General features: G+C 38.8%; 1 protein-coding gene across 1 annotated transcript in view; it reads left to right on the forward strand.

Annotated features, from left to right (window-relative positions):
* The window catches only part of LOC140163805 (uncharacterized), a 46,424-nt gene extending 20,751 nt beyond the window's left edge, over positions 1-25,673 (forward strand). The window contains 7 exon segments of the mRNA XM_072187121.1: positions 5,632-7,014; positions 7,250-7,817; positions 7,858-8,553; positions 8,555-8,958; positions 9,931-10,024; positions 18,881-18,930; positions 22,552-25,673. Coding sequence (XP_072043222.1) covers positions 5,710-7,014; positions 7,250-7,817; positions 7,858-8,553; positions 8,555-8,958; positions 9,931-10,024; positions 18,881-18,930; positions 22,552-22,584 — 3,150 coding nt within the window. The 5' untranslated portion in view covers positions 5,632-5,709 and the 3' untranslated portion in view covers positions 22,585-25,673.
* The last annotated feature ends 599 nt before the right edge of the window (positions 25,674-26,272 follow it).

Consider the following 26,272-nt stretch of genomic DNA (forward strand, 5'->3'; position numbering starts at 1 on the left):
GCAAAATTTTGCTTGATATTTTCAAGTGCCATTTTTTCAGGCATTATCAATACCAAATGAAAGATTTAAAAAAATGAAAAATTTAAAGAAAAAAAAGGAAATTATAAGAATATTGGATAGGGTATGGAAATTTCTTTAAAATTCCTCCAAATGCTTGTCTATTAATGAGATCACACATGTGCTGATTTTATAAACAGGAAATTCTGGGATATTCACAATGTCTGAAGATGTTTGGCATCACTATCATATGAATGTCAGAAATAGATCAATACATATCAGGCGATCGACATATTTAAATGAAAAATCTGAATTTATTTCATTACGAATCCAGCTTAAGATCTTGTCCATCTTGAAAATATACACCTTGAAAATACACCTATGTAGGTATATTATCAGACAGGAATAAATTTTCTCTCTTGTTTAAAATCTTTCCAAATGCATAATTGATGATTGGTATTTCCAATGATTTGTGCAACATTTCAAGATGATCCCTGCATGGACTTCACTCTTGTCAGCCTTCAAGCAACACTGCACAACACTACTCACCAAAAAATAAAATATATTTATCATAATTTTCACAAAAACACATTAACATTGCTTTTCAATTATACCGGTGGATGATATTGCCCAATTCATTTTTACATCCACTAAATCTGTGTAAATTAATTTTCATTGTTGCGTGAGGTTTTGTTTTGTTGCGAGCATCCGGCAAGAATAATTGAAAAATGTTTGCGATGTGAAATGATTGTATTTGATTTTGATGGCTGGCACCCATGCATTTCCACACTGGCATAGTGTATGCAGCTGTACTGTTGAGCTGGGTGAATAGGGAAAAGCAAAGCAAATGTCATATATTGTATAGGATCATATTTTCGCTGTATTAAAATTTTGTGATTTCAAGAGAACCATTGTTTCTGCGTCATGAAATTTGTGCAAATTTGTACGTTGCTTTAGAGGTTATACACCTTCGAAAAAAATAAGTGTGGATTAAAATTTTGCAAATCAACTGCACAACTCTCACATCCCTGCTTGAAATTAGCGAAATTTTCATGCACACAAATATTTCATGCTTTACAGTATGTGTAAATAGGCATGGGCAATGTGTGATGTAGATAATGTGTAGTTCACAGGCTGTCTGTCTTTATGTCGTACCATGCAATGATTATCACAAAGTTCTCGAACATGCTCATCTGTCAGGGCACAGTTTATTTATAATCAGATGCTGCTGCAATCAAAGAATGACCTTCGGATATCATGTGTACAAAAAAACTGCCGTTTCACAATTTGAGGTCAAACTCAGCTTTGCTTGTTTTATAGTGGGGGGGGGGGGTTATTGAGCTGATGTTGGAATTGAGATCATGGATAAGTTCAACATGTAGTTATAATAAATATACCATATTGGCCTGGGATGATTAAGGATGGGCATTCACATATTAATATATTTATCATTAATGGGTTATCGTTGTTGCGCTCAGTTATTGCAGCCCCTTGAATTTGTACATGTTCTTTCAATTTAATAGTAGCCTAATTACAGGGCATATAGCTGGTATCGCATCGCATTTTACTACAAAATGTAGCCAAATTGCTATGCAACTGCAGAGAAGTATGCTATATCGCAATACATATTGCTATACAAATGAAAACTTTGTTGCAATTTTGCTATGAAAAATTTGGACACTAAATTATAAATGCCCTGATTAATTATAATGGATTCAGTCAAATGTACATTTTCTAAATTATTCAAAATTGTGTTTCATAATTGATTGAAAAGTATACTAGCCATATTGCACACATGTGTAGCAGCTTGACAGGCAAGCTTGATGTGATGCCATGAAGTCATTTGTCAGCCAGTTCAATTTACCATTGTTAAGTTTCTTCACATCCATGGTTGAGTAGGAGGAAGATGTATATCCAGTAGCTGCCACATGAATAATTGCATCTAGATTAGGGCTCTGTCATGCATGAAGATGAATGTCCAATTATAGCTGCCATGAATGTTTCTAGCAGAGCTCAGCTGCACAGAACACCATTTTGAGAAGTTGTTATATTTTGTTGAGATGAGAACCAGTTGGAGGAGATGCATGATGGAGATTTAAATTGCTGCTTGCAGCCTTTGACTCAATTCTAGCTAACAAGCTGATGGCGAAGTAAAAAATAAAAATGGGAGGATCAATGTCCTCCCTAATCAGGCTGTGTTCAACCATTGTCTTTTTCATCAACAATGGAGTTTCGTCTGTTTGCCGCTGAGCCATCCAATATATAGCATGTTTGTGTGTATGGTGCCACGAAAAGACCTGAGCATCCTGCATACAGTGATCCATACATACAGCAGCTAATTATAGTTAAGGCTATCTGCTGCTGAGTGGTTTGTTTGTTTGTTTGTTTGATTACCCAGGTTGGTCCGTTTCGGTATGTTCTCAGCGGAATTGGAAATGGTGGGTCTTTGGTGCTGATGGCATATTGGTGAAGGGTCTTTCAGAGCTGGAAACGTGTCAAAATGACTTGGTCTTTTGTGGTTTGGCTTTCTGGTTGAAAATCACCTTGGAATGAGCATACTTGGGGTCTTTTAAAGCTGAGATTATCCAAATCTGGTAAAATTCTGGGTTGTTTTAGAACTGCGTCAACTGCGTGGTCTAAACACAGATCTTATCAGTGGAACATACCTTTATTGTAAGCCCCCAATTTCATATGCATGTATCATAATGGAATTTTTCATGAATTTGCGCATGATGGATGATTGAAGATTTGATTGGAATTTGTATGGTACATTTGTATAAAAAAATCTCGTTTGGAAATTAACTTTTTGCCCCACAAGCAAATTGTGTATATGAAAAGAAATTGTTTTATTTTCACAAGGTAAAAATCAATTATGAACAGTCGCATCATCTGTCACAGGTGGTTAGGAGAGAAGAAATCTTACCCTTCCCAGAATCCTTTGCAAACTTGATGCATCGCCTCAGCTACATCAAATGACACTCTGATTACCTTTTACAGGTTCCCTTTGTTTTCATGTTGACAGGGATGTGAGAGTTCCTCTTTTCAGCTGATTTCCTCTTTTTTTGTTGTCAAAATTTACGTGTTTTTCTTTTATTTTCAGCCCATATTTGGTGTTTTTACCCTGATTTTACGCTGTTTTTAGTGATTTTCCTCGTTTTTGGTCTGTGGCCTCTCACACCCCTGTGTTGAGGATAGTCAAGAAATAAACATATTTTTGCAAAATCTGGATATGCGCTGTTTGTTGAGGTACATTTGTACTTTTTGTCACTATCGACACGTTGCACTGAATAGCAAATCAGTACAGAAAATTGAAATGCATTGTGGGAAGCGTAAGATATCTTCTTTGGGTGGTTTGAGTGGATTGAGTGGGAAGATGCAATATTATATTCCAGTAGTATCTCAAATCGTACAAAGTATCAAGGCACAGTGCTTCTCTTACAAGTACAGTCAAAGAAATGACTGAAATGGGTCCAAAAACTCATACCCTAACAATGTTGGTTGAATTTTTGATCTATGATGGTTAATTGGAAGTTATTGAACTATGTGGTGTGGTTGAGAGTAATTTATCTTCAGGGCAAACCCATGAATCATGATTATTTTACTGGTACTGAAGTTACATTAAAAATTAATGTTTCGAGAAGATTTCCACTTTTAAGAGTTTTCAATTTATACCTGGATAAATTGAACATTTTGTCTATGGATGGACTGATTTGTTGACATATTGATGGATTGGTTGGTTAACAACTTTAATTGATCACTATTTGCATAAATAAAAGAACCCTGTATACTTATTGATTTGGAAACAGGAAAAGTCTCTCTGCATGCAGTGTTTAAGTACATTGGCATTGTAAAAAAAAGAAAGCGCAGTGATTTATGCCTAGACGTTGATCCATAAGCCTCAGCATTGTATTTGTAAGAGATGCCAGTTTGCAATTTTGACGAATGATGCAGATTTTTTTTTCATCAAAAAAATTGATATTAAAATAGCACAGATTCTCAAGTGTGAAAATAGAAACAAATGGGGGTAAAATAATATGGTCCCAATATGGTATGGCCAAAAAAAAAAAAAGAAGATTGTTTGCTTGTCCTCCACTGACCGACCCTAATCTGGGAAATCTGGGAAAAAGTTTTATTTTGTTTTCTTGTACAAATGAATACCGACCCTAATTTTGGGAATTCCAGAAAAAGGGGTTTTTTTCAACATTTTTGACATCCTGAAAAGTTTTTTTTTTACAGTTTCTACACACTTCTAAACTGTTTTAAAAACATGAATGACAACTATTTGGGCTATTTATTAAGCTAATTACAGGCATACATTCGTGTTTTAGCTATAACCTTTAAGAAAAATTAAAAAAAGATCCAGACCAACCGACCCAATTCTGAAAAAGTTGTGGAGGACAAGCAAACTATTTTTATTTTGACCTAATTTAAAAATACTGTAAAACACTTTAATTTCGCGGGTACTTTATTTCGCGAATTGGCGATGATCGACATTTTCGCGAGTATTTAATTTCGCGAATTTACAATTTCGATATAAGCTTACACCTACAAAGTATGCCAAATTTTGAACTCCACAGAATTCTGCACTAACTTTCATATTTCTATCCGTTTACATCGCTCTAAACACTGGATAAATTTCCCTTTTCTTGGCCTATAATGTACAATGAATATCTAGTAACTCAGATTAAACCTTGATTTTTTATATATTTTGTCATTTTGACTGTCTATTTTGATGATAGTTTTGCGATATTTTACCACTTCCGAGTTGGACCATCGGCCATATTTGATTTTGATTACCTTATTCCCAATGCCCCTTGCCTATTACCCACAATGCTGTAATTAATTAGCCTAAGTTCCTCTCCTCTTCCTAAAGATTGAAGACCATGTATAGCTTTTAACAGACACATGGATTTAACCTATTATTTCAGGATATTGGTGCATTACTGGAGTTCAGAAATAAACAAATTAACCCCATGAGAACTACCTGCCGATTGGCCAAAAGAAGCTTTCATTATCGATTGGACCAATCAGCAACATTGTTAGAATAATTTCACCATGCAAAAAAAGCTCCATTCTGATTGGTGATTAAAATGAAGCTATCACGTAATTGACCAATCAGAGGCAATGTTAGATTGGCAGGTAGTGCTCAGGGGGTAAAAGATGGCCGATTTGATGAGAGAAATACCAGAAAATATTTCAAAAAAGAACATCAAAATAAGTCCAGAAGGACTGAAAAATTAACAAAATGGATGTGCACTAATAAAATTAAAATATTACTTTACCTCCATGCATCATGAAAAATTAATTTCATGCTGTATTCTGAGCGATGTAAATGGATATAAATATGATGGTTTGTGTAGACAGAATAAGCTTAAAATACATAAAGCTTGTTTTAAGCTTTCTGTGTGTGTTTTCAAGGATCAATTTCGCGAGTATTTAATTTCGCGAATTTGTAGACCTCATGAAATTCGCGAAATTAAATACCTCATGAAATTAACTTGTTTTACAGTAGTTGGGTCTTCTCCCCCCCCCCTTGGACTCTGCCTAAATGCTTCCCCTTGCTGTGCAGTACAATAAGCCAACCTTTTTACAGTGACTATAATCAAATCTGTTTTTTTTTTTCATCCATTGCAGGTTGATGATTTTCACCGTGGCTGAGTAGCTCCCACACTGTGTGTGTGCCATCTACGGAGGCGCAACGTTCCATTAACCATGGAACCACCAAGCAACCATCTTACCTCACCGTATGGGTCGCCACCGGGGTGCCCGCCTACCATGTACGGACCCAACACAGATTACAACTTGCAGCACAAAATGCAGGATCAGTACTACAATGATACCAGACAGCAGAGCTCCATGGGGTATCCTATGAGCGGTCAGAACTACCCTTCTATGGGAATGGAACAATCCAAAATGGCTGCCGATCCGTCAGGTTTTGCCAGTGGGGCATACGGTCCCATGATGCGTGCGTTAACCGAGGACGATTTGTATAATCAGCAACAACCACAACAGGCTCCGTACAGACAAATGCCCGCTGGCGGTATGAGTGGTTATGGACAAAATATAAATTATCCGTCACAAGAGGGCGGCTATGGTGCTCATTCAACAGGCGGGCAATATCCATTCAGTCCTGGGCACAGCCCTCGTAGCTCACAGTTTTTCCCCATGCACGGCCAGAGTGACGGTTACACGTCGCCTCCCGTGCAAAGCTCACATTTTGGACCAAATGGTCCTCTTGGACAATATCAGCGTCAGAGTCCGCTGATGAACATGGCAAGTCCGAATGGGCAATCCTCGCCAGGCGTTCCTCCTTATTCAAGACCAACTACTACCAATCATCCTGTGTCGGCACCTTCACCTGTTTTGGGTATGCAAGGTAGTAATAGTATGTATAGCTCTCATACAGGTGGTAACTCAGGACACTTAAGTCATAACTCGCCTCTGCCATCGCCAAGCAATTTACGATCTCCTGCCTCGGTGCACAGTCCCAAAAGTCTGCCAGCAACATCTCCCAGCACCTTTGCCTCCCCGTCTCCATCACCGGTTGGGATGATGGCGGGGCAAACTCAACACAGACAAACCAGGTCACCGGGGGCAAGTGGTCCGTTCCAGCAGAACCCAGGTCTGCAGCCGTATCCGATTCCCTCACCGAAAGTACGCGCTGTGGAGCAAGCCAGCACTGTGAGTGGTAACACTCCGTATGTTGAATTGGTCAGTACACGTGATTCACCGCATGGTTCAACGGCTAGTAATAATAGTCAGGACAGCGGTGGGAGCGGCAGGGCACCGTATCCACCTAAAGAACAGTCAGCTAACCGTGGACATCTTCCTCAGCTTGAGGAGATGGTGAAATTTTTGGGTGAACCCACGGCAAAAGGGATCTTATATGACAAAGATAATCAGCCTAGAGAGCCTGATGTTAATGGAAGAAATAGTGTTGAAGACAAAATGAACTATTCTGTAGAAACAGATTCTAATAGGTTCAGTGATAACAACGACTCAAAAAGTGTATCACCCGCATAACGTGGAAGTCCCAGCAACAAGTAATGGTCCAACAGAAAGCCCGCTTACATCTATTTTAGAAGAAAACAACACAATGCAAAACAACAGCAGCGATTCATCCGCTAATGTGGTGAATAATACTCCAAATGGTCCTAAGTCACCGAGAAGAAGAAACAACTCGAAAAGTCCAAAAGCGCAGAAATTCCGCGGTCAGATTCACCTTCTGTGAGGAAAATCATGTCGGTAACAGTCCAAGACCAGGTGGCAGTCAAGACAGCACACACAATCGACTGATTCTGAGGGTGATTTGCCCACAAAGAGAAGGCGGAGCTCATCTGGAGAACGTGGCGAAAGGAGGCGACAAGGGTCCGGTGGGAATAATGTTAATCAGAGATCACCGAAACGAAGGAACTCTTTAAGAAAAAGTGACGATGAGATGATCTCAAATGAAGCTAGCCCTAAGAGGCTTCCAAGGTCACCCAGGCGACATTCATTAGAAAAGCCTGATCCAACTACAGAAACACCAAATAATGGTCCAAGTCCAACTAATAATGTAATGGCTGTTGATAATAAAGAGGGTTTATTACCGAATCCAAGAACTGAAAATTGTGGTGAGAACAACCCTTCAAATGGTGCTAAGTCTGAAACAGGTGAATGCGATAAGAATAGAACTATAGAACAGAACATTGAGGATCAACCCTCTGGATCTGTGAAACAAGAACCACCACAAGATATTCCATACTCGGATGAGCAACAAATGGATGTGAAATCCGAATCATTACATACCTCCCCGATGGATGTGCCATCTACTTCAAGAAGTGAAAGCGCCGCCCTTCAAAAATCTATGACTACCCCTAGCGCTGAAGAGAAACAGCCCAGGTAGTCCTGGAAGCAGCGGTCCATCAACGCCTCGATCTCTCTATAAAAAAAAGGGTAGACCAGTTGGAAGCAAGAACAGAACTAAGGAAGAAATTGAAAGGGATAAACTGCTGCCGAAAAAGAAACGACCTTACAAGAGGCGAAATATTGACCCTGAATTACAGCAGGAGTTAGGAAAGTTTAAACATGTTGCGAAAGGTGGTAAAGTTGCCGATAACAAGCAGAGTTTACAAAAAGGACCGGTCCTGAGAATACAAGGAACAGTTGATAATGTGGTTTCCAGTAAAGTATTGAACTGTCCATTAGATGAAGCAAGCAGTCAGAAAGAAGTGGGAAAGAAACAGAAAAAGAAAACTGGTCGCGTTGCCAAAAGGTACAGCACCGTTGCTAGGGCAGTGCCACATGGGCCGGCAACAGTGCATGCATCGGAGTTTAGGCCCGTCGGTGAATGGGTCTGTGCGTTATGTGGGAAAACTTCCAATGTTGGTACTCTGGGACATTTATACGGACCATATTATCCTCACGGCTATCAGATACCACCACAGCCACCAAAAACAGACAGTACTGCGCAAACCAAAGAAGAGGTGGAAGAAGTCGAGGCACCACCATCCAAAAAAGGTAAAGGTAGAGCGAGGTTAAAAGTCGCCGAGTCCCGCACCACCGCCATCAAAAGGTCGTGCTAAGGGCAAAGGTGCCAAACAACAGACTCCACAATCAGGGACTACTCAAAGACCATCAAGATATAGCAAAGGTGCCTCCGGAAAAAGAACACCAAAAGCTGCCAAAATGGAGGACTTTGATTATGAATATGAGACTCCGGGAGCCACAAAAGGAGGACAGAGGAGGAGAAGAAGATCCTCCGCTACCGGTGGTTCGTCTTCCCGCAGCTCCGTCAAGAGCATGCCACCTGAGCAGGCGGAGTCTGGCAGGAAGCGGAGGAAGAGTTTGAAGGGCGATCCACGAGGCGGATCAAATGAGATCTGGGTGCATGAAGATTGTGCTATCTGGGCTCAAGGAGTGTACTCCATGGGAAGTACTTTGTATGGACTGTATGAGGCAGTTTTGGCAGCCAAAAAGGTGGTAAGTAATTTTGTCTTACTTCAGAAACACTTTTTTTTAAATTTCATAGCCATACATGTAGGCGTAGATCGGATGCCTGTATGTGGGTTTCGGACTAAATTAACCTCATTATTTGGTAATTTTAGACTAAAAAGTGCCAATTGTTTGCGGGTTTCGCATGAAATTTACAAACATTTGTACCATAAACTTTGTTGCCAAAAGGTGCTGCATTCACTATATTTTTCCCCTCATCCCCCATGTCAAAAAGAAATCTACACCACTGTTCATATATCGCATTGTTTCCAGGGTTAGTCCAGATATAGGGGCAGTAGCGTAACCAGCAGTGGTGGGGGGACAGGGGGCAGAGCCAGACAAAAAATTAAAGAAAAAAGTGCGAAATGGTTTAGTAAGTCATATCAATAGTTTACATACATAATTATATCATTGTAATATCCACATATTGCCAAATAGCACCCAAATGTAAACCGTCCACCTCCGCATCCCTTTATAAAATAGGGAGTTTTTGATTTCCACAAAGGATGGTTTTGCGACGGTAAAACACCAAATGTTGTCGTCGACTTTTTGCGTTGTCGTCCAAGGGTCTGACAACCGTTGAGACGATGACGACAACGTTTGGTGTTTTACCGTCGCAGAATCATCCATTGTGGAAATCAAAAACTCTCTATTTTGTCTAAAGAGGTCAACGTTATCAATTTGCCAGCAAAGTGTTACGTGTAATCCGATGAAACGTCAACTAGATCACGCTTTTAAGTTCTGCACCACAATCGAAATGATCGCAGCACAAAGCCTATGGCATGTACTTCGAATTCAAAAAGGTGTGTGATCCAGTTACCAGGGAGTTATATAACCACTTCACTGGCGAATAGCCATTCTTGCCTTGGTTGCTACAAGATAGGAACAGTTATTTGGCATTATGCAAATGATGATGTTGATGTTATAGTTGTTCAACTTTGTTGACTGTTGCCCTTGCAGGAGTGTGTGAAATGCAACAAGAAAGGTGCCTCAATGGGATGTCTGAGTAAAGGCTGTAAGAAGACCTATCACTTCATGTGTGCTCAACAAGCAGGTATGTTAACTCATCATATCAAATGTCTGATTTGGTAAATAGCCAGTTATCAGACATTTGTTCATGTTATGAAATTGATTTACATGCCTAACTAATTACAGATCTAAAACCAGAGAGTATAAAATATATAGATCCTTAAAGGTCCGTGACCTGATCGACAGCCTCATCCCCCCATCAAAATTTAGATTTTGGTTTTCAGAAGAAAGCTCATATATTTTTCTCATTATCCCAGTGGCTATTCGCCAGAGGTTTTTTATGCCTTTTTGGTCAAAAAAGGTCTGAATTTTGAAAAATAGGTTCACTTTGTCAAAATCTGCCAATAATCTTTGTAAACCCAGAGCAGCCAGCGCACATTGGGTCCTGTTCATCAAATTAATTGACCAGAAGTTATTGTTTAATGATCTTTTATAGGTGAGTTGACATGTGATGTCATTGCCAGGCAGTATACAATGCATGCTCACCGGGTTTTGTTCAGGACCCTTGTTTTTAAAACTCTCGCCACATCACAATAAGGCCATGAACAGTGTAGTGGTCATATGCAGTTCGCTCAAGCATATCGATAGACAAGTCCCTTGCCATTGTTGATAAACATTGATGTCACCTCGTCATTAGCATTACAAATTAGGTGCATCTTTTGTTGCATTTTGATGACCCAGTCTTGTCCCTAATCACCAAAATGGCTGGTAAAAATTGTTTTTAATACAGCCTGTAAATTGTCATTAACAGTATTTTTTTCTCAGTGAGTGAGTAAGTGAACCTTTCACATTTATCAAGGCCCAAATGACGTTTAGAATCAAGTGTCCTACATCATTTGTACCCACCCAAAGACAAAATCTTGTCTACTTTTATAAACAGACTGCATTCATCTCATGTAGATTGACTGATGACGTAAACCTGAGAATGACACAATGGACCCTAATGGCCTCATCCCAATGGCATAGTCCAATAACCTCACTTAAACAATCATAGTGCAAAATTTGACCTCAAGTTGCAGAGTATGAGTTTTTGTTCCCAAAGTTTCAAAGGTCATTCAATGAATGTGTAAATATATTGGGATTAAAGAACTGTGCACTAATAGATGAGAATGTTTTGGATCCTAGTGTGAGCAGACCAGACAACACTGTCTGCAGCTGTATTATTTTCACTGATTTCTTAGTTGTTAATAAAAAGAAGTAATTTTAGGCAACAGTTTACTAAACAATAAATTTTATTGCAAAAAATACTTGTTATAGAGGTGACTTTCATCATGTTTGTTCTGTTTTATATATTTCATGTGCAACCTGCGCTATAGTCACAATGTGCTGGCCTCAATGGGCACTTAGCGCTGGTTGACATGTACAATATTAACCAACTGAAAGCTGCTATATTCCTGGAGCCTAGGTGTACAAAGGTACAAGCAATGATATAAGTGCAGTTTCTCAAGCAGGTTGAGTCTTGCTTGCTTGAAGTTCATTATTCCTGGCGCCAAATCATGTCAAAAATCAGACGCTACTATAACTGAGTACATAGGATATGTCTAGGAAATATCAAGATGCAAAGGTTGTAGTCTTGCCAGCAAAAACAGCTCATGGTTATTTGATTTGAGAGGAAAATACTTTTTCAGTTTGAAAGTGGCCGGCCCCTAGTTTTCAAAAATACTGTTTTCCCAACAAGAGGGAATCGGCGCATTCAATTCACTATGAACCACAATAGCCTCATCCCAGTGGCATAGTTTAATAACCTCAATCTAAAAATCATAGTGCAAAATTTGACCTCAAGTTGCAGAGTATGAGTTTTTGTACCCAAAGTTTCAAAGGTCATTCAATGAATGTACAAATGTATTGGGGTAAAAGTAACTGTGCCCTGATAGATGAGCATGTTGTGGATCCTAGTGATTTCTTTTATAGGTTAATTGAGTTCTGCATGCAGCATGACTTAACTCTCCACATCGGTGTCGGCTGCAGACGACAAGTTTCAAATATTTTAAAAAAATTCAAAGTTGTAAGTTTTCCTGGCCATATTTGGAATCAGCATGAAAAATGTGTTACAATGAGTACAAACAAGCCTAGTATTGGTTCAGTGGTTCTTAAGATAGCTCTTGATATTTTGAGAAAATATCCCTAAACTTGGGACTATTTATGTTGAAACCTATGACTAGCACGCAGAGCATGCTACATGTATGGGGGCGAATGGTTCCAAACCAGTATTGTTCAGCATACAAACCCTACTTAATATGTTAGTGGCTCTTGGCTCAATTGAAATTGTCCAGGATAATCGACCCACTTTTGTGATTGAAATTGTTTCTTCAAATTAACATACAGGGGCGGATCCAGGAATTTTCAATAGGGGGGGGGCACTGGCACCCACACAAAGTCAGGCGCCGCTCTGCAAAAATTAGGTGGGTGCGCCAGGGTTCGTACCCTAAACCTCTCGCACCAAAGTTGAATGCCTTATCGATTGAGCTTTGACTATTCCCCTGTCCTCACCCTTCACAATATACACATAGCAGCTATTGAAGCAATCTCAACTTGTTCCATGTCAGAACTTGTCTAGCATTTCCTCTGTATGTAATAGTGAGTTCACCTTCGTACAACCCAGCATGCCACTTGACTGATTTCCTTTAATAGTTCCATATGCATGGCATGCTCTAAAAGTGGAACTTTTTGTGCTAAAATTTTTCACTTTTAATTTGAGTGCTCTTAACTTTAAAGGCAGTGCAAAATTAAAAACACAGGAAAATGTATAATTAGCATTCACGTCTGTGTAGAAAACTGAAAAGAAAATGTAAAAGTAAGAAAATGTTATAAATTGTTTTAGTGTGAATCACATGAAAATTACTACTTTTTTGGTATGCAACATTTGGTTTGATTTTCCTCAACATCTTGAAAATGTATAATTTATACACTGCAAGATTCCTGAAGCAAGTAGGCCCCACATGCAGGGTCCTACATTGTTAGGACTGCTATTGGTTACCTTACGCATGGAATTATTCTTCCGTGCTGTATCTCAAAAAAGGGCCACATTTGGGGGCCATCTTCTTATGGGTACTAGTAAAACTCTGTTCAAAGTTTTAGGGCATGAACAACAGGTGAATTTGGTATAGAGCAATACTAGCAGTCAGTCTATCTATAGAGGTCAATCATATCAAGCAAATGAATGAGGTAGTTGGGTGATCTAGAGCAATTCCGTGACCGTGGATTGCGAAGGTTCGTTTTGCAGTGGATTTGTCTTCTATGAAGGTTAATTAAAAAATTTAGCGGGGGTGCCCCTCACGAAAGTGTGGGCGGAATCTGTGGGAGCCCAAAATCCAAAATGGCCGCCATCGGCCATTTTAAAAATTATTTTTTCAATGGTCTGGCCTACAATGCTGTTCAGTATATGTTTTCTGAGGTTTATTGGGTCGAGGAATTCATATCTGATATCTATTTTATGATATTACCAATTTTTGACCTTCAAATCCAAGATGGTCGCCGATTTTCAGCTCAGAAAGGTCAAATTTTCACATTTGTCGTAGAGCGTTCATAATAGGCTCTAATTAAAGTTCTCCTCATGCCGAGTTGAGTGATTGACTCTAAAAACTACCAGTAATAATGATTTGACCTATTTTTGACCTTCAAATCCAAGATGGCCGCCCATTTTCAGCTCAGAAAGGTAAAATGTTCACATTTGTCGTAGAGCCTTCATAATAGGCTCTAATTCAAGCTCTCAACATGCCGAGTTCGGTGATGGACACTAAAAACTACAATTAATAATGATTTCCTATTTTTGAGCATGATGCTCCTTTAAGCGCCACACAGTCCTTGTAAAACATGGGGAGCTGAGGGATCGTCTCACACAGCTTGTTGAGTCCACGTCAGCACTGTCAGGTTCTTTCGCAAATGATATCATGTACCAACAAGCCTGTTGGTTGCAGCACGTCAATCACACACAATTAAAGTTAGATGATGTAATGCATCATCAGAATGTGTGTCTCGCAGAGCCAAAACATTTGCTCTTTAGACAAATGGATGGGTTCGATCCTTCACCGAGCACGAAATCCGTTCACGAGACCCTCTTATTCCCTCTGTTACTCCTGTTGCATTGCCTGTTATAGTATCGATCTTGAAGTCGTCAGTGTTAACGATAACAATGGCTGGCTTGCTGTCTGCAATCTCCTGCTGGCAGGTTGCCTATGCTTCAATGACCATTAGAGTCCAGTGATCTTAAAATCAGCATAGCTGATGCAGACATGACTCTTGTGTAGAGTTCCACCAGATCTTGACTCCTCGTTATACAAGGAACATTGATGCCCAGGTTGATAACAGTGGTGGTGATCTGTCCAGTGGTGTGATCATGGATGCCAGACTGAGTATGGAATGGTTGAGATTGGCAGTTTTCTCTGAGGCTGTTTTAGCCAAGTCGGCAGCTTTGACTGTTAACTAATCAACTCACAGAACTCTTTGTGTTCTTCAAGATGATCGATATGAGGTGGGCAGGCGGCAGTAGATGTGTCTTTGATCTTCTTAGACAGCCACTGTGCCAGATTCTTCTGGAGGATCTGTTCATTACTGATACCAAGTGATGAAATGGCAGCCTCAGTGTCATCACCTCTTCCCCAATATCATAGACCCATCACCCTTGTTATCTTCTCATTTCGCTCTTTGAAGCCAATTGTCTCTTGATACTCATTAATGCGAATTGAACAGGTCCTTAAACGGATCTTGTGCTTAGTGAAGATGATCGAATCCATGTGTCGAAAGACCAAATTCTTTACCTCTGCGAGACACACGTTCTGAAAACACATCGATTTGTGTGTGGTTGACATGGTTCAACCAACAGGCATGGTGATACACTCAATATCAATTTGCGAAAGGATCCGACAGTGCTGACGTGGACTCAACAATCTGTGTGAGACGATCCCTCAGCTCCCCATGTTTTACAAGGACTGTGTGGCGCTTAAAGGAGCGTCATGCTGAGTGTGTGTTGATTATGGACCGCTAACCCTGTGGTCTATTTGGGTGCTTCAGATCCACACCCCACATGCACCCATATACATTTAGTTTTCGTGAAGAGGTCCACGCACAGATCAACGCGGGTGCTTGGGTGCCAATGGTCCCTCTGTCTCATCATCACTTTCAGAACTTGGTGGTTTACTTGAATAGTGAGCCTTTTCAATCCTGTCTGAAGATGAGATTGAGATATAATGTAACATGTGATGCATGTAATGAATTCTAGACCAATATTTCTATGAGGAGGTGTTGTAAAAGTCACCATATTTGTCAAGTCCTGACCAGTTTTTTGTTTGGGGTACGGTATTCATTAGAGGCTATTATGAAGACTCTACTACTCAGAGCTCTAATTAGAGTATATTATGAAGGCTAAACGACGAATATAAAGTTTTTACCTTTCTCAGCTGAAAATCGGCGGCCATCTTGGATTTGAAGGTCAAAATAGGTCAAATCATTATTACTTGTAGTTTTTAGTGTCCATCACCCAACTCGGCATGTTGAGAGCTTCAATTAGAGCCTATTATGAAGGCTCTATGACAAATGTGAAAATTTGACCTTTCTGAGCTGAAAATCGGCGGCCATCTTGGATTTGAAGGTCAAAAATAGGTCAAATCATTATTACTGGTAGTTTTTAGAGTCAATCACTCAACTCGGCATGAGGAGAACTTTAATTAGAGCCTATTATGAGCGCTCTCGACAAATGTGAAAATTTGACCTTTCTGAGCTGAAAATCGGCGGCCATCTTAGATTTGAAGGTCAAAAGTTGGTAATATCATAAAATAGACATCAGATATGAATTCCTCGACCCAAAAAACCTCAGATAACCCAACTAAGGAGCTTGTGGGTACGAATCATGTATTCAAACACTATTGTCATCATAAGTCAGGTTTGAAAAATGCTGCCAGCCTCTATAGATTTGCCTAAATGGTGCACATATGCTCCTTTTTAATATGAGGGTAAATTTCAGATACAAATAGAAAGCTCCCTCCTGAAAATCCCAAAAGAACTAGGGTCCATGCCCTTATTTGCTGGTGGGATTATCATTTTACAAGAGGGTTCTTCTAGTCTGTGCCTAAAATTCAGTTTTGTCACCTAATTGGGCTACTAAGGTGCAGCATTGGCAACCCTGATGAAAGATGTCAGACAATTCTGTGAGGATCAACATGGGGGCTTTTCCCTTTTGTCAAGGTCAAACTCCTGGGTCATCTCAAGTGGAGAATCACCAGGGATCGGCTCAGAATCATGCATGGCTTGGTGGTGGATGCGTCTAAACATACCGTGCATCCAACAACAAAATCTAGTGTAACAAAATTCTAGCAATGTAATGGGGGGAGGGGGTAAAATATGTTATAATGGGAGGGGGATGAAATACGTTGTCATGGGAGAGGGAAATGCAAAAATAATTGTGTAGGCCTATACAAGTGTAACCAACTGTTTTCAAAATACCCCCTAAGCAAGTTTTGTGGTCTTTTGGCCAAAAATGACCCCTAAACAAGGATTTTGCAGGACGCTCTAAACATGTTTGACCCAAATATGACCCTAAAACAGGTTTACACTTTCTGTTCAACTAGCTTGAAAATAACCCTTTTTTTCTTGAAAATCTATGTTTGAAGATCCCCAAACGTGGAATGTGCATAGTACAAAGTTCTATATTTTCAGTGTCTACATTTTGCAATCTTAATTAAGTTTGCAGCAAAGGAAGAGCTTGCTTAGTTTTAAAAAGTTTAGGAAAAGATCATGTTGATGGTGAATTTAAACTTGAAACCAAAAACTGTCTGATGTAATCATCATTTTTGGACACCCTGTAGTTCATTATGTTGAGTTAGGAACAGCGTTGGAATTAGTGGCTTGGTGTAGTAAAATGTTACTCAATTTGATAAATTTGCTACACGATTTTGGATTTGAATAACATTTGTATGTCATAGACTATAAAACACACTGAAATGTGTGAAATATACCAAGATATATTTTGACAGCAGATTAGGAAAGTATGGGTTGTGTCATCCCATGCATGTAGGGATATTCTGAAATTGATATTAGTGTTCACAAGTTCACGAGGAGGTTATATTAAAAGGTTTGCAGTTTGTGTCATAATTTGTTTAACCAGTCGGTCTGGGCAGACACAGGCTTGTTGCATTTATTTGGTTAGGAACTCATCCGGCCTCCACTTCACACTTGCAACCAGGAAAGTATGGGGATGCAACTGCCCTGTTTATCTCATAAAAAGAACCAGGTCAAGCCAGGATCACACAACGCTAGCCATCACTCTGAAATCCTTGTCTTTTGATCTAGTCAACTTGGCTCTTCCTGGTTGAAATCATGGTAAACACAATGTGTGTTTGATTTAGCTCAGCATTGGCTCTGCTGTGTGGCTCAATGGCTGCTTCCCGTAGACCTGAAACCAGGTCTAATTTACTGTCAGACAAATTTTAGACAGAGATGATCTAGAATTTTGCATAAGGCCTAAAAAAAAAAAAAAAATTGTTGTGTTGCCCTCAACCGCCCGACCCTAAATCCTGAAAAATCAGGGTCGGCATTTTTTTTTTTTTTTTTTTTTGAATGATGATTTTTACAGATTTGTTCAAAAAATCTATGTTTTTCACTTAAAATTAATATTTTATTGAAAGACTAGTCATTAATTGATGTCTAACAGGTATCCAGAAGTCAGAATTGACAAATATCCCCAAGTTGAAGAAGCATTATTTAATATTTGAGGAGATTTTTAAGAACTGAAGGTTTGAAAAAAAAAAAGAAATCCGACCGTCCGCCCCAACTTTCCCATTTTCTCACTTGAGGGCAACACAACAATATTTTTTTTTTGCCTAATAGTCTAGCATTAGTAGATGGATATAATTGCATCAAATTGGATGCCAGCAGTGGCATAGCATCATAGGGGCATGGGGAGGGGCCTGCCTTTCCTATTCATGGCCATTACCCCCCCCCCCATAGGATAACTTACGCTACACTATTGCCTGCAGACCTGTACGCAAGATTTTTTGGGGTGGTGCTGATTTTGAAAAAAGTGGACATTTTTCAGGGGGTTCATTTTGTGAAAAGTGGACTTCCCAAAATTTGGACCTTTTTGAAAAAAAAAAAACGTTAAAAAACCTGTGGTATTTTGGATTTTTGTATACTTTTGCAATTTTTTTTTGGGGGGTGCACCCTGCACCCCACTTGCATACAGACCTTATTGCCTACCAGGAATGACCTGATAACACAAAATCATACTTCCACAACCTGAGGTTAGCTTTAATTGGAGCTATATGCTGTTTGATCGGATTTTCTCATAGTGTTGACTCTTTGACTTCTTCGTATGTGTCAATTCAAGGATAAAATCTTGTGAATTGCAAGTTCATATTTTTTTGCTTGTAATTGCAGATGTGCCATCTATATCATTATATTGGACAGCCCATATGTTAGATTCAATTCCCCAGGCAATCAATCCAAGTCTTATTCCTAATCCTGATGATTTCCTTTAGCTTGTCAAATCCATCCTAATTTGGCAAACAGACAAATTTGGCTTTATGATGTTTGCATGAAGTGAATATATCAACATTTGATGAGATCCAGATAAAATTATCACAAATATGAATTATATAATATCTTTTTATAAACATCCCACTCTCAGCATACTTGTGATTTTCAAGATTCCTTGATTTAGGGGACTAAACACAGAACTACCTGTAACATACACATACCCTCAATTGTAGACTCGATACTCACGACTTCATAGCTGGTATGTTTGAATGCAGTTATAACGCACACACACACTGCACAAAGCAATGCAGGGGAAAGCTGCTGGAATACTCAAATATTGTATGTACGTTCTTGTATGAAAATAGCAATTGTATCCATTAATATTATTTTCTTCCTATTTTTGTTTTCTTAGGTTGCCAATTACAAGATGAGAACTACTCAATGATATGTCCTGAACACAAGGTACAGTATATAATATATCCTCGGCAGAATGCAACACCATCGTAAGTGCAGTAGAATGCAATAGCTGCCATTTGCAACATTTCAATAAATGTACTAACTTTTAACCAATAACACTAGAAAAAACACCCAACTACATGTAAAGGCGATATCTTGGGTTAGCTTAGTGGCCATCAGAAACATATACAGAACTTGAACACTTTATGTGAGTATGATGAGGGAATTGTGTTGCAAACAATAGGTGTCTTACAAAAGACAGCTATTGTATTCTACTGCACTTACGATAGTGTTGCACTCTGCCGACGAATATCTTTTAAACCTTTGATCAATACAATTGATAGCTTCAAAATTTCAGTCACAACTTTGACCTTCATTAGGAGACTGGTAAGGGATTAGTATACAAATATTGAATGTTTATGAGTTCAATGGTAAGAATATTTTCATGAGGTGAAATATGATTTGGCAAAGCCTCGTTGAATGGAATAGTAGTTCATATTTCACAGAATGGAAATGTTCTTTCCGTTGAACGAATAAAAAAATTCAATATTTGTTTTATATAACTCATAAATAAGTTCCCTTGCTTTCACTTAATTTTATAAATCACCAGGAAAACAAAATAAATTAAAAGATATCTAAATGTATATTTATTTTAGAAGCAACACCCGCACCTATAATTGGTAGTCGAGGTGGAAACCTCTAGCTATTAAGCTACTTACTGCAGTTCGCCATTATGCACTATGTGGGAGAGCCTCGAACTGGCAGCATACATGAAAGGAAGAATTATGTAACCTTACACAGAAGCGTTATGACTAGTTCAATTCCCATTCATGTATGCTGCCAGTTCGAGGCTCTCCCTTTATAGTGCATAATGGCGAACTGCATAAGTTTAATACGCTCAGGCTGCGTCTGTCAGCGTTGCTATGGTAGCTCCGCGTCCGTGCAATGGAAAAATGACTATTGCACGGACGCCGAGTGCAATAATCCTTTGCAGCTTGCCGCTAAAAATAGCAGAAATAATCAATAGTAGGCCAATCAAATGCCAAGAAACTTTGTATGAGTTATATAGTAACCTTTGATGATTAGGCCCTGTCATGATTGAGTGATGGTTGGTTGAATTTGATATAGATGGCCCGGTAGGTTCAGTCTTCACTGACAATGTGTACACATGATGGTTCCAATTAGGGGTACTTTCCAAGAAATATGCGCGGAATTTTCGAGGACAAAATTGTTTGCGATTGTCCAAATTAGGGGTGTTTTGGAACAAAATTGTCCTTGAAATGAACCTGTGATGTGATTTTTGTAAACAATTTTTGTTGTTATACCACTCTCATTCTGAACCTCAATCTGTGAATCATAATATTTAGTTGCAAAGTACACTCCTACCATTTGCTGCAGGATGCAGGTGTGCTTGGTCATGCATGATATGGTTAACCATGCATACATATGTGATGGGATCAAGCAAAATCAGTCTGAAGTTGGGCATATTCAATTTCAAGTTTTCAACATGATTGTATAAAGGATTTGCAAAGATACATTTTGCAGAAAACCCCATTGAAATCGAACATTTAGTTCCAAAGATACTACCAGTTGAAGTGTTTCCAAAACAATAGACAACAACAGAAAGTTTTTCCTTTGTTTGCCTTTATCTGGGCATCAATATTTCCAACGGTGACTGATTTTGCTTGATCACATCACATATATGGATGCTTGCAAGTAATGTCTATTTGAATGTTCATTCAGAATGGGTGCACAGCTGGTTGCATAATGGTCAGATGGGTCTATTGGTCCTTCCCTTCATGAAATTATTGGGGAAAATAAATTTCAGTTTACCAACATACACTGCAATATACATGTAATGGATTTAAGTAACATATATAATTAATTGTAAGTCTAGTGAAGCACAGTGGCCTCATGGTTGGGGCAGGAACTTCATGATTGAAAGGTTGTAGGTTCAAGCACCGCCACAACCAGTGTGTTACATCCTTGGGCAAAATGGCTTAATTCTCAATTGCTTCACTTCACCCATGTGTAAAATGGGGAGCTGTTAGGGGGTAATCACAGTCTAAGTCGGCTGAGAGAAGCTGTACATCAGTTGTGGATTTGGTGAAGCAGAAATGATTCTGACATATCTTAATGGCAGTGGAATAATTGTTGAAATGTGCTGGTACTGAAGTGTGCTGGTACTAAAGTGTATTTTATTTAAAAAGCAATAATGTGTGAGTTGCATAAAGAATAGATTCTTATTTAAATGTTTTCACTGATCACATTATCCCCTTTTAATTTCGGGCCAAACAAATGAGGTATAACGAAGAAAATTGCGATTCATTCCAACGCCTACAATGCGTGTACTACGCTCGCCGATTGTATTATATGTAACTGCATGGAGCATCGCGCTCGACGTATGTACATACAAGCAAATACTCGATCGTTGAACTCTGAATAAAACCCGGTCGACCCGGTTTTAATACAAAAAGTTAAATTTTACTGTTATTAAAGCACTTCAGGCTTAGTCTTTTACGTGGTATTTTAGTATAATTATGCAAAAAGTAGAAATCTGAGTAAAATTGAGGGTGTCGCTGTGAAGCAAATCACACATTATGGCTTTAAAGTCCTTTGACTCATTAATGTAAGTTCAAACCTGTCATAGATCTAACACCTATGGACAATCCTGTAGCATGGTAGAAGAGATGTGACGGATTTGGGACTTCAAATGGGTAACAATATTGGGCTATACCAGTTACAATCCATACACCCTTGCACTCCATATACCCCCATACATACACCTCTACGTGGATGCTGTTTAGGACTATGCAAACGTGGACTTCCCAATCCGTACTTAATCGACATACCGAACATGTTTTCTTCCATTTTGCTTGTGTATTTTTGTGGTTATGGAGTTTAACCTAGCAACTGCAGACGTTATATCTCATAACTATAGAGGATGTATTTCGCAAATTCAAGCATTTGCGGTCGTTTGCAGACGTCACCTCCAGAAACCGAGGACGGTCCTCCATTGCCGAGTGGTCCATGGTTGGAATGTGAAGTGTGTGTCCTCGATTGAAAGCAATTGCACACGCAGGGGTGTAGATTTCAAATGGAATCACCCATTCAGGTAGTCCCATTTGAAATTCACACTCCCTGTGTAGAAGATCAAGGTTATGTCTTCCATAGGGGTGTATGAATTTCAACTGAAACAGTGCATTGTAACTCTTAATCATGCCCGGCTCTATATGCACACCTGTGGAATGTGTGCTATGTGTGATTGAGAAGTGGTTTATGGCTATTCTAACCCTGGGGGGGCCAAGATTGACTGAATTTTGACGTCGTCATTGGTTTAACACGTAAACACAAAAATGATTTTTTTTCCTTACATTCATTTTGAATGCAAAATTATTTATTTTCATGTGAAAATGTATACATTACACTGGGAAATATTTTGTGCATTTTTTTTCTGTAACATGGCCAATAGAGCTAAAAACGCACCTTGGCTCGGGGCAACGTCCAGGCAGTGTTGCCGTCATATTGTCTGTTTTGTTTACGCTATTTACTGTTGCCACATTAAGTGGATGTCGGTCACCATCGTCTGTTCTAACCATTGTAATTTTGTTTTCTTTGTTACCACAGGACAAGATGGTTAAAATGCGAGATGTAACATAGGACCTGGACAGTGTACATAGTTTATATAAGATGTATTGTGCTCAGCACCAGTTCAAACAAGCCAGCAAGTAAACGAGAGAGTGAGAGAGAGAGAATTCAGCTGCCAGACATTCAGCCAAGAACCGTTGCAGCAGTGTTTTGTGTTTAGTATTCTTCTTAGCGACCAACCAACCTCGACTATATCCCATTTGATGGTAGTATGCCATGCGAATGTGAGAGGAACCTGTACAAGCTGTGAAGAAACAAGTAAAAGGAAAGTTCAAAATATTCGCAGAAATAGGTAAAGGATAATTAAGGCGAAAAACATAGCATGTCTCAGCTTGCAAAGAGTTCAAATCCAATGTGTAATGTGCCCCCCCACTCAAACTCAGTCAAAATGTGCTTGAGATAGTCAGAACTTTCAAAACTTCTAATATACTTAATGAAACATTTTTCTTAATTTAAAGTGTTAATAACACCATTCTACCAACAAATTCTTTTAAAACATATTTTAAGCTATTTTTTGCAAGCAAATTTTGCAAACAAACTTAATTTAAGGGAAAAAAATAATTAGCCAATTTCTCTGAGGCTTTGAAAAGTTTACTTTATAGTTTTGCCTAATGGCTCTATTAATGGTAGCCATGTGAGAGGGCTCTTGCCGACTGACCACATGTGGAAGCACCTAAGACAATTATGTGGCAACTGATTGTAAACCGTTGGGAATTATGAGCAGTTAAGAGTTTCCAAAACAATAAGCCTTTTGACTATATCATAAAATCAATATTTTCAACTTCAGACTGATTTTGCTTGATCACATCGCATATAAATGTGCAGATCAGTTTCTGTTAATGAGTACCATAATAATGTGCACAACTTGGAGATGACACATTTCCCAGAATTTAAAATATGTATGCTGTCGAAAACTTGAAACCCAGAGCAACAAACTACCAGATCAGAATGCAGATTGTTTTCAACATCAATTGATGGTGCTGGCAAACATGAAGTTACATTTGGTGGATTGTAGGTCTGCTACGTTACGATAGCTTCTGATAAACTCTTAGAAAAAGGGATAACAAATGTAACAGCCATGTGTGTATCTTGTAATCTTTGTTGAGGAATTCAAATATACAATGTACTAGCAGTTTCAGAAGGTCTTGCAGTTCTTGAGTTTAATAACTCATGGAAAGTCCCCAAATGAAGTTTGCACAGTCTAGGTGTATCTCAAAAACCACAGGAGATGGTATGTGTTTGATTTTCTTAATTTTGTCTTGCCCTTAATTATAACAAGAATACACTAAGAATCTCTTAATTAATGTATCAAGAATTCAAGATCATTCTTTATCAAGTACCATATTCATTCCAATAAGCGCCCAGGGCGCTTAACAAAGTCATTTTGGGTGGGCGCTTATTTTTTACATTGTTTTAGTCATCAATCAACGTCTGAAAGTATTTAGTTACTCACAGTTAGTGCGCCCTCACAAAATGTGTCTATATATTATATTGACACCATTTTTTTTAGGGCGCACTAACTGTGAGTAAAGATGGCGACCGCCGGCAAAAAATACGAATTTGAGACAGAATTACCTCAAACTTGGCCTTTTAAAGGCATTTGCAGGTGGTTATTGTGAAGTATTTTTAATATCTATACATCTGCCCACTATGAAATAGCGTCATAATTTAATTTTGGTGCACATTGTGGATACTTTTGATGCTCAATTTCCCAACTGCATGCATGTAAAGTCACTCGACAGGTAAGCTTACTGGAAGTATTTTGACAACATTGGATGGGCGGTTAATAAGTTCATATTGTGTTTGTAGCAAAGTCGCTGGGTGGGCGCTTATAGGGGCATGGGCGGTTATTGGAATGAATACGATATATCATGTCTTGCCTTTTCTGCCAATTTAAGAGATATATTTTGTTGCAACTGTTCTTTAAATCCAATCATAACTTTAAAGTGAGTTGCTCTCCAAGGCATTTTATTTTCCTGATCATTGGACCAAAGTCTGTCCTAGTTACAGCCCACCTTAGAGGGCTACAACATATGCTATTCCAGTTGAAACCCATACACCCCCTATATGGAAGACATAATAATCTCCCACATTTTGAAATTCACACTTCCTGTGTGGAAGATTAAGGACATGTCTTTCGTAGGGGGTGTATGGATGTAAACTGGAATTGCCCATTGCTTTTGAAAACATGACCACCCTGATTGGATTGAAAGGCATGTATTTGCTGTAAAAGTGATTTAAGGCTACCATAGCAATAGATGAATACAATTTTTGACTTGATCGCCCTGCACTACAACTTTCACACGGTACCTGTGCATTGAGCCATAGATGTCAAAGAAATGCTGATCACTCGCACCTGTAAGATTAGTATCTTTGAAAAAAGCGGTATTGGCTATTCCATTCAATCTATGATTGCAGACATACACAGGTGATGAGTGCAACCTACTTGTAGTGCAGGGCGATCTATTCAAAATGTGTATTCATCTATTGCTATGGTAATTAATCTGATTATTCATAACTGCCACAGTGAATAGGCAAGGCATGAAGCTATTATAACCATACAACAATTGTCCACTACTCAAAAAAATTGTTGGATCAGAAACGGAAAATCCTGATTTGTGTCCTTTCTTTTTTGTTCTCATGGGGCGGACCTAAGTATTTATCTGTGTCATAGGTCTTAAGTACTGGGTAGCGCAAGTGTTCAGTTACTGAATGAAGTGATACTCATCTCATTTGCAATGTGAATGCTGTTTTTGAGAAATGCTAATACACAAGTCAAATCATTATTTATATTTATTTGAGTAGTGTACAAGTATGTTACACTATGGACCACAATGGCCTCATCCCAATGGCATAGTTCGATAACCTCAATTAAACACTGGTAGTGCAAAATTTGACCTCAATTTTTTGTGTGGAGAGAATGAGTTTTTGTACCCAAATTTTCTAAGGTCATTCAATGAATGTACAAATGTATTGGGGTTAAAGAACTGTGCCCTGATAGATGAGCATGTTGTGGATCCTAGTGTTACACACTAAGATGTTCTATTTGACCACAAAATTGTGGGAGAATTTGGTCACCATAAATGTATGTCATGTGATTTTTAACAAAGTGAATTTATTTGTGGGGCAAAAAGCAAGTCATTTCCATTTTTTTTTCCGCTCAAATTATTGGTCATGCTGTACATGTGTAAGTGACAATCAGTTGGTAATACTATTTCCATGAAAAATGTGACTTTTGTTTACTGAGATGATTCTTTTCACATTACTAAAAATAGTGAAGCTAACAAGAAGAGTATGGCCATATAAAAAAACTTTGTCCTATTGGCATCCAAGTGTGTCTCTGCATGGAGCAACCATTTATACAGCAAAAAAAAAGAGCCAAAAGTCAGTTTCATACAGTGACAAATTCTTCATTTTGTTTTGTGATAGTTGTTAAAGTTTATGGAGGTGTGACGAAGTTGTACACTTTAATTTTGATCGCTTATTTAGCTGACCAAGTTCCGATATTTATAATCTTGATATGAATTACGTACGGTCAAACTTCTTATATCAGGACAAGATGGGACCAAGCATTGGCAGGGTTAGCAAGCAGTCTGTACAGTTTGTCCACTCTGAAGTACAAAGTGACAACGCGTGCGTATACAGCGCGTTAACAGTGCGTAGTGCTGCGTCTCTGTTGCAGGTATTTGTGCCTTCAAAG

This window comes from Amphiura filiformis, chromosome 11, assembly GCF_039555335.1.
Source record: "Amphiura filiformis chromosome 11, Afil_fr2py, whole genome shotgun sequence".
NCBI classification, from domain to species: domain Eukaryota; kingdom Metazoa; phylum Echinodermata; class Ophiuroidea; order Amphilepidida; family Amphiuridae; genus Amphiura; species Amphiura filiformis.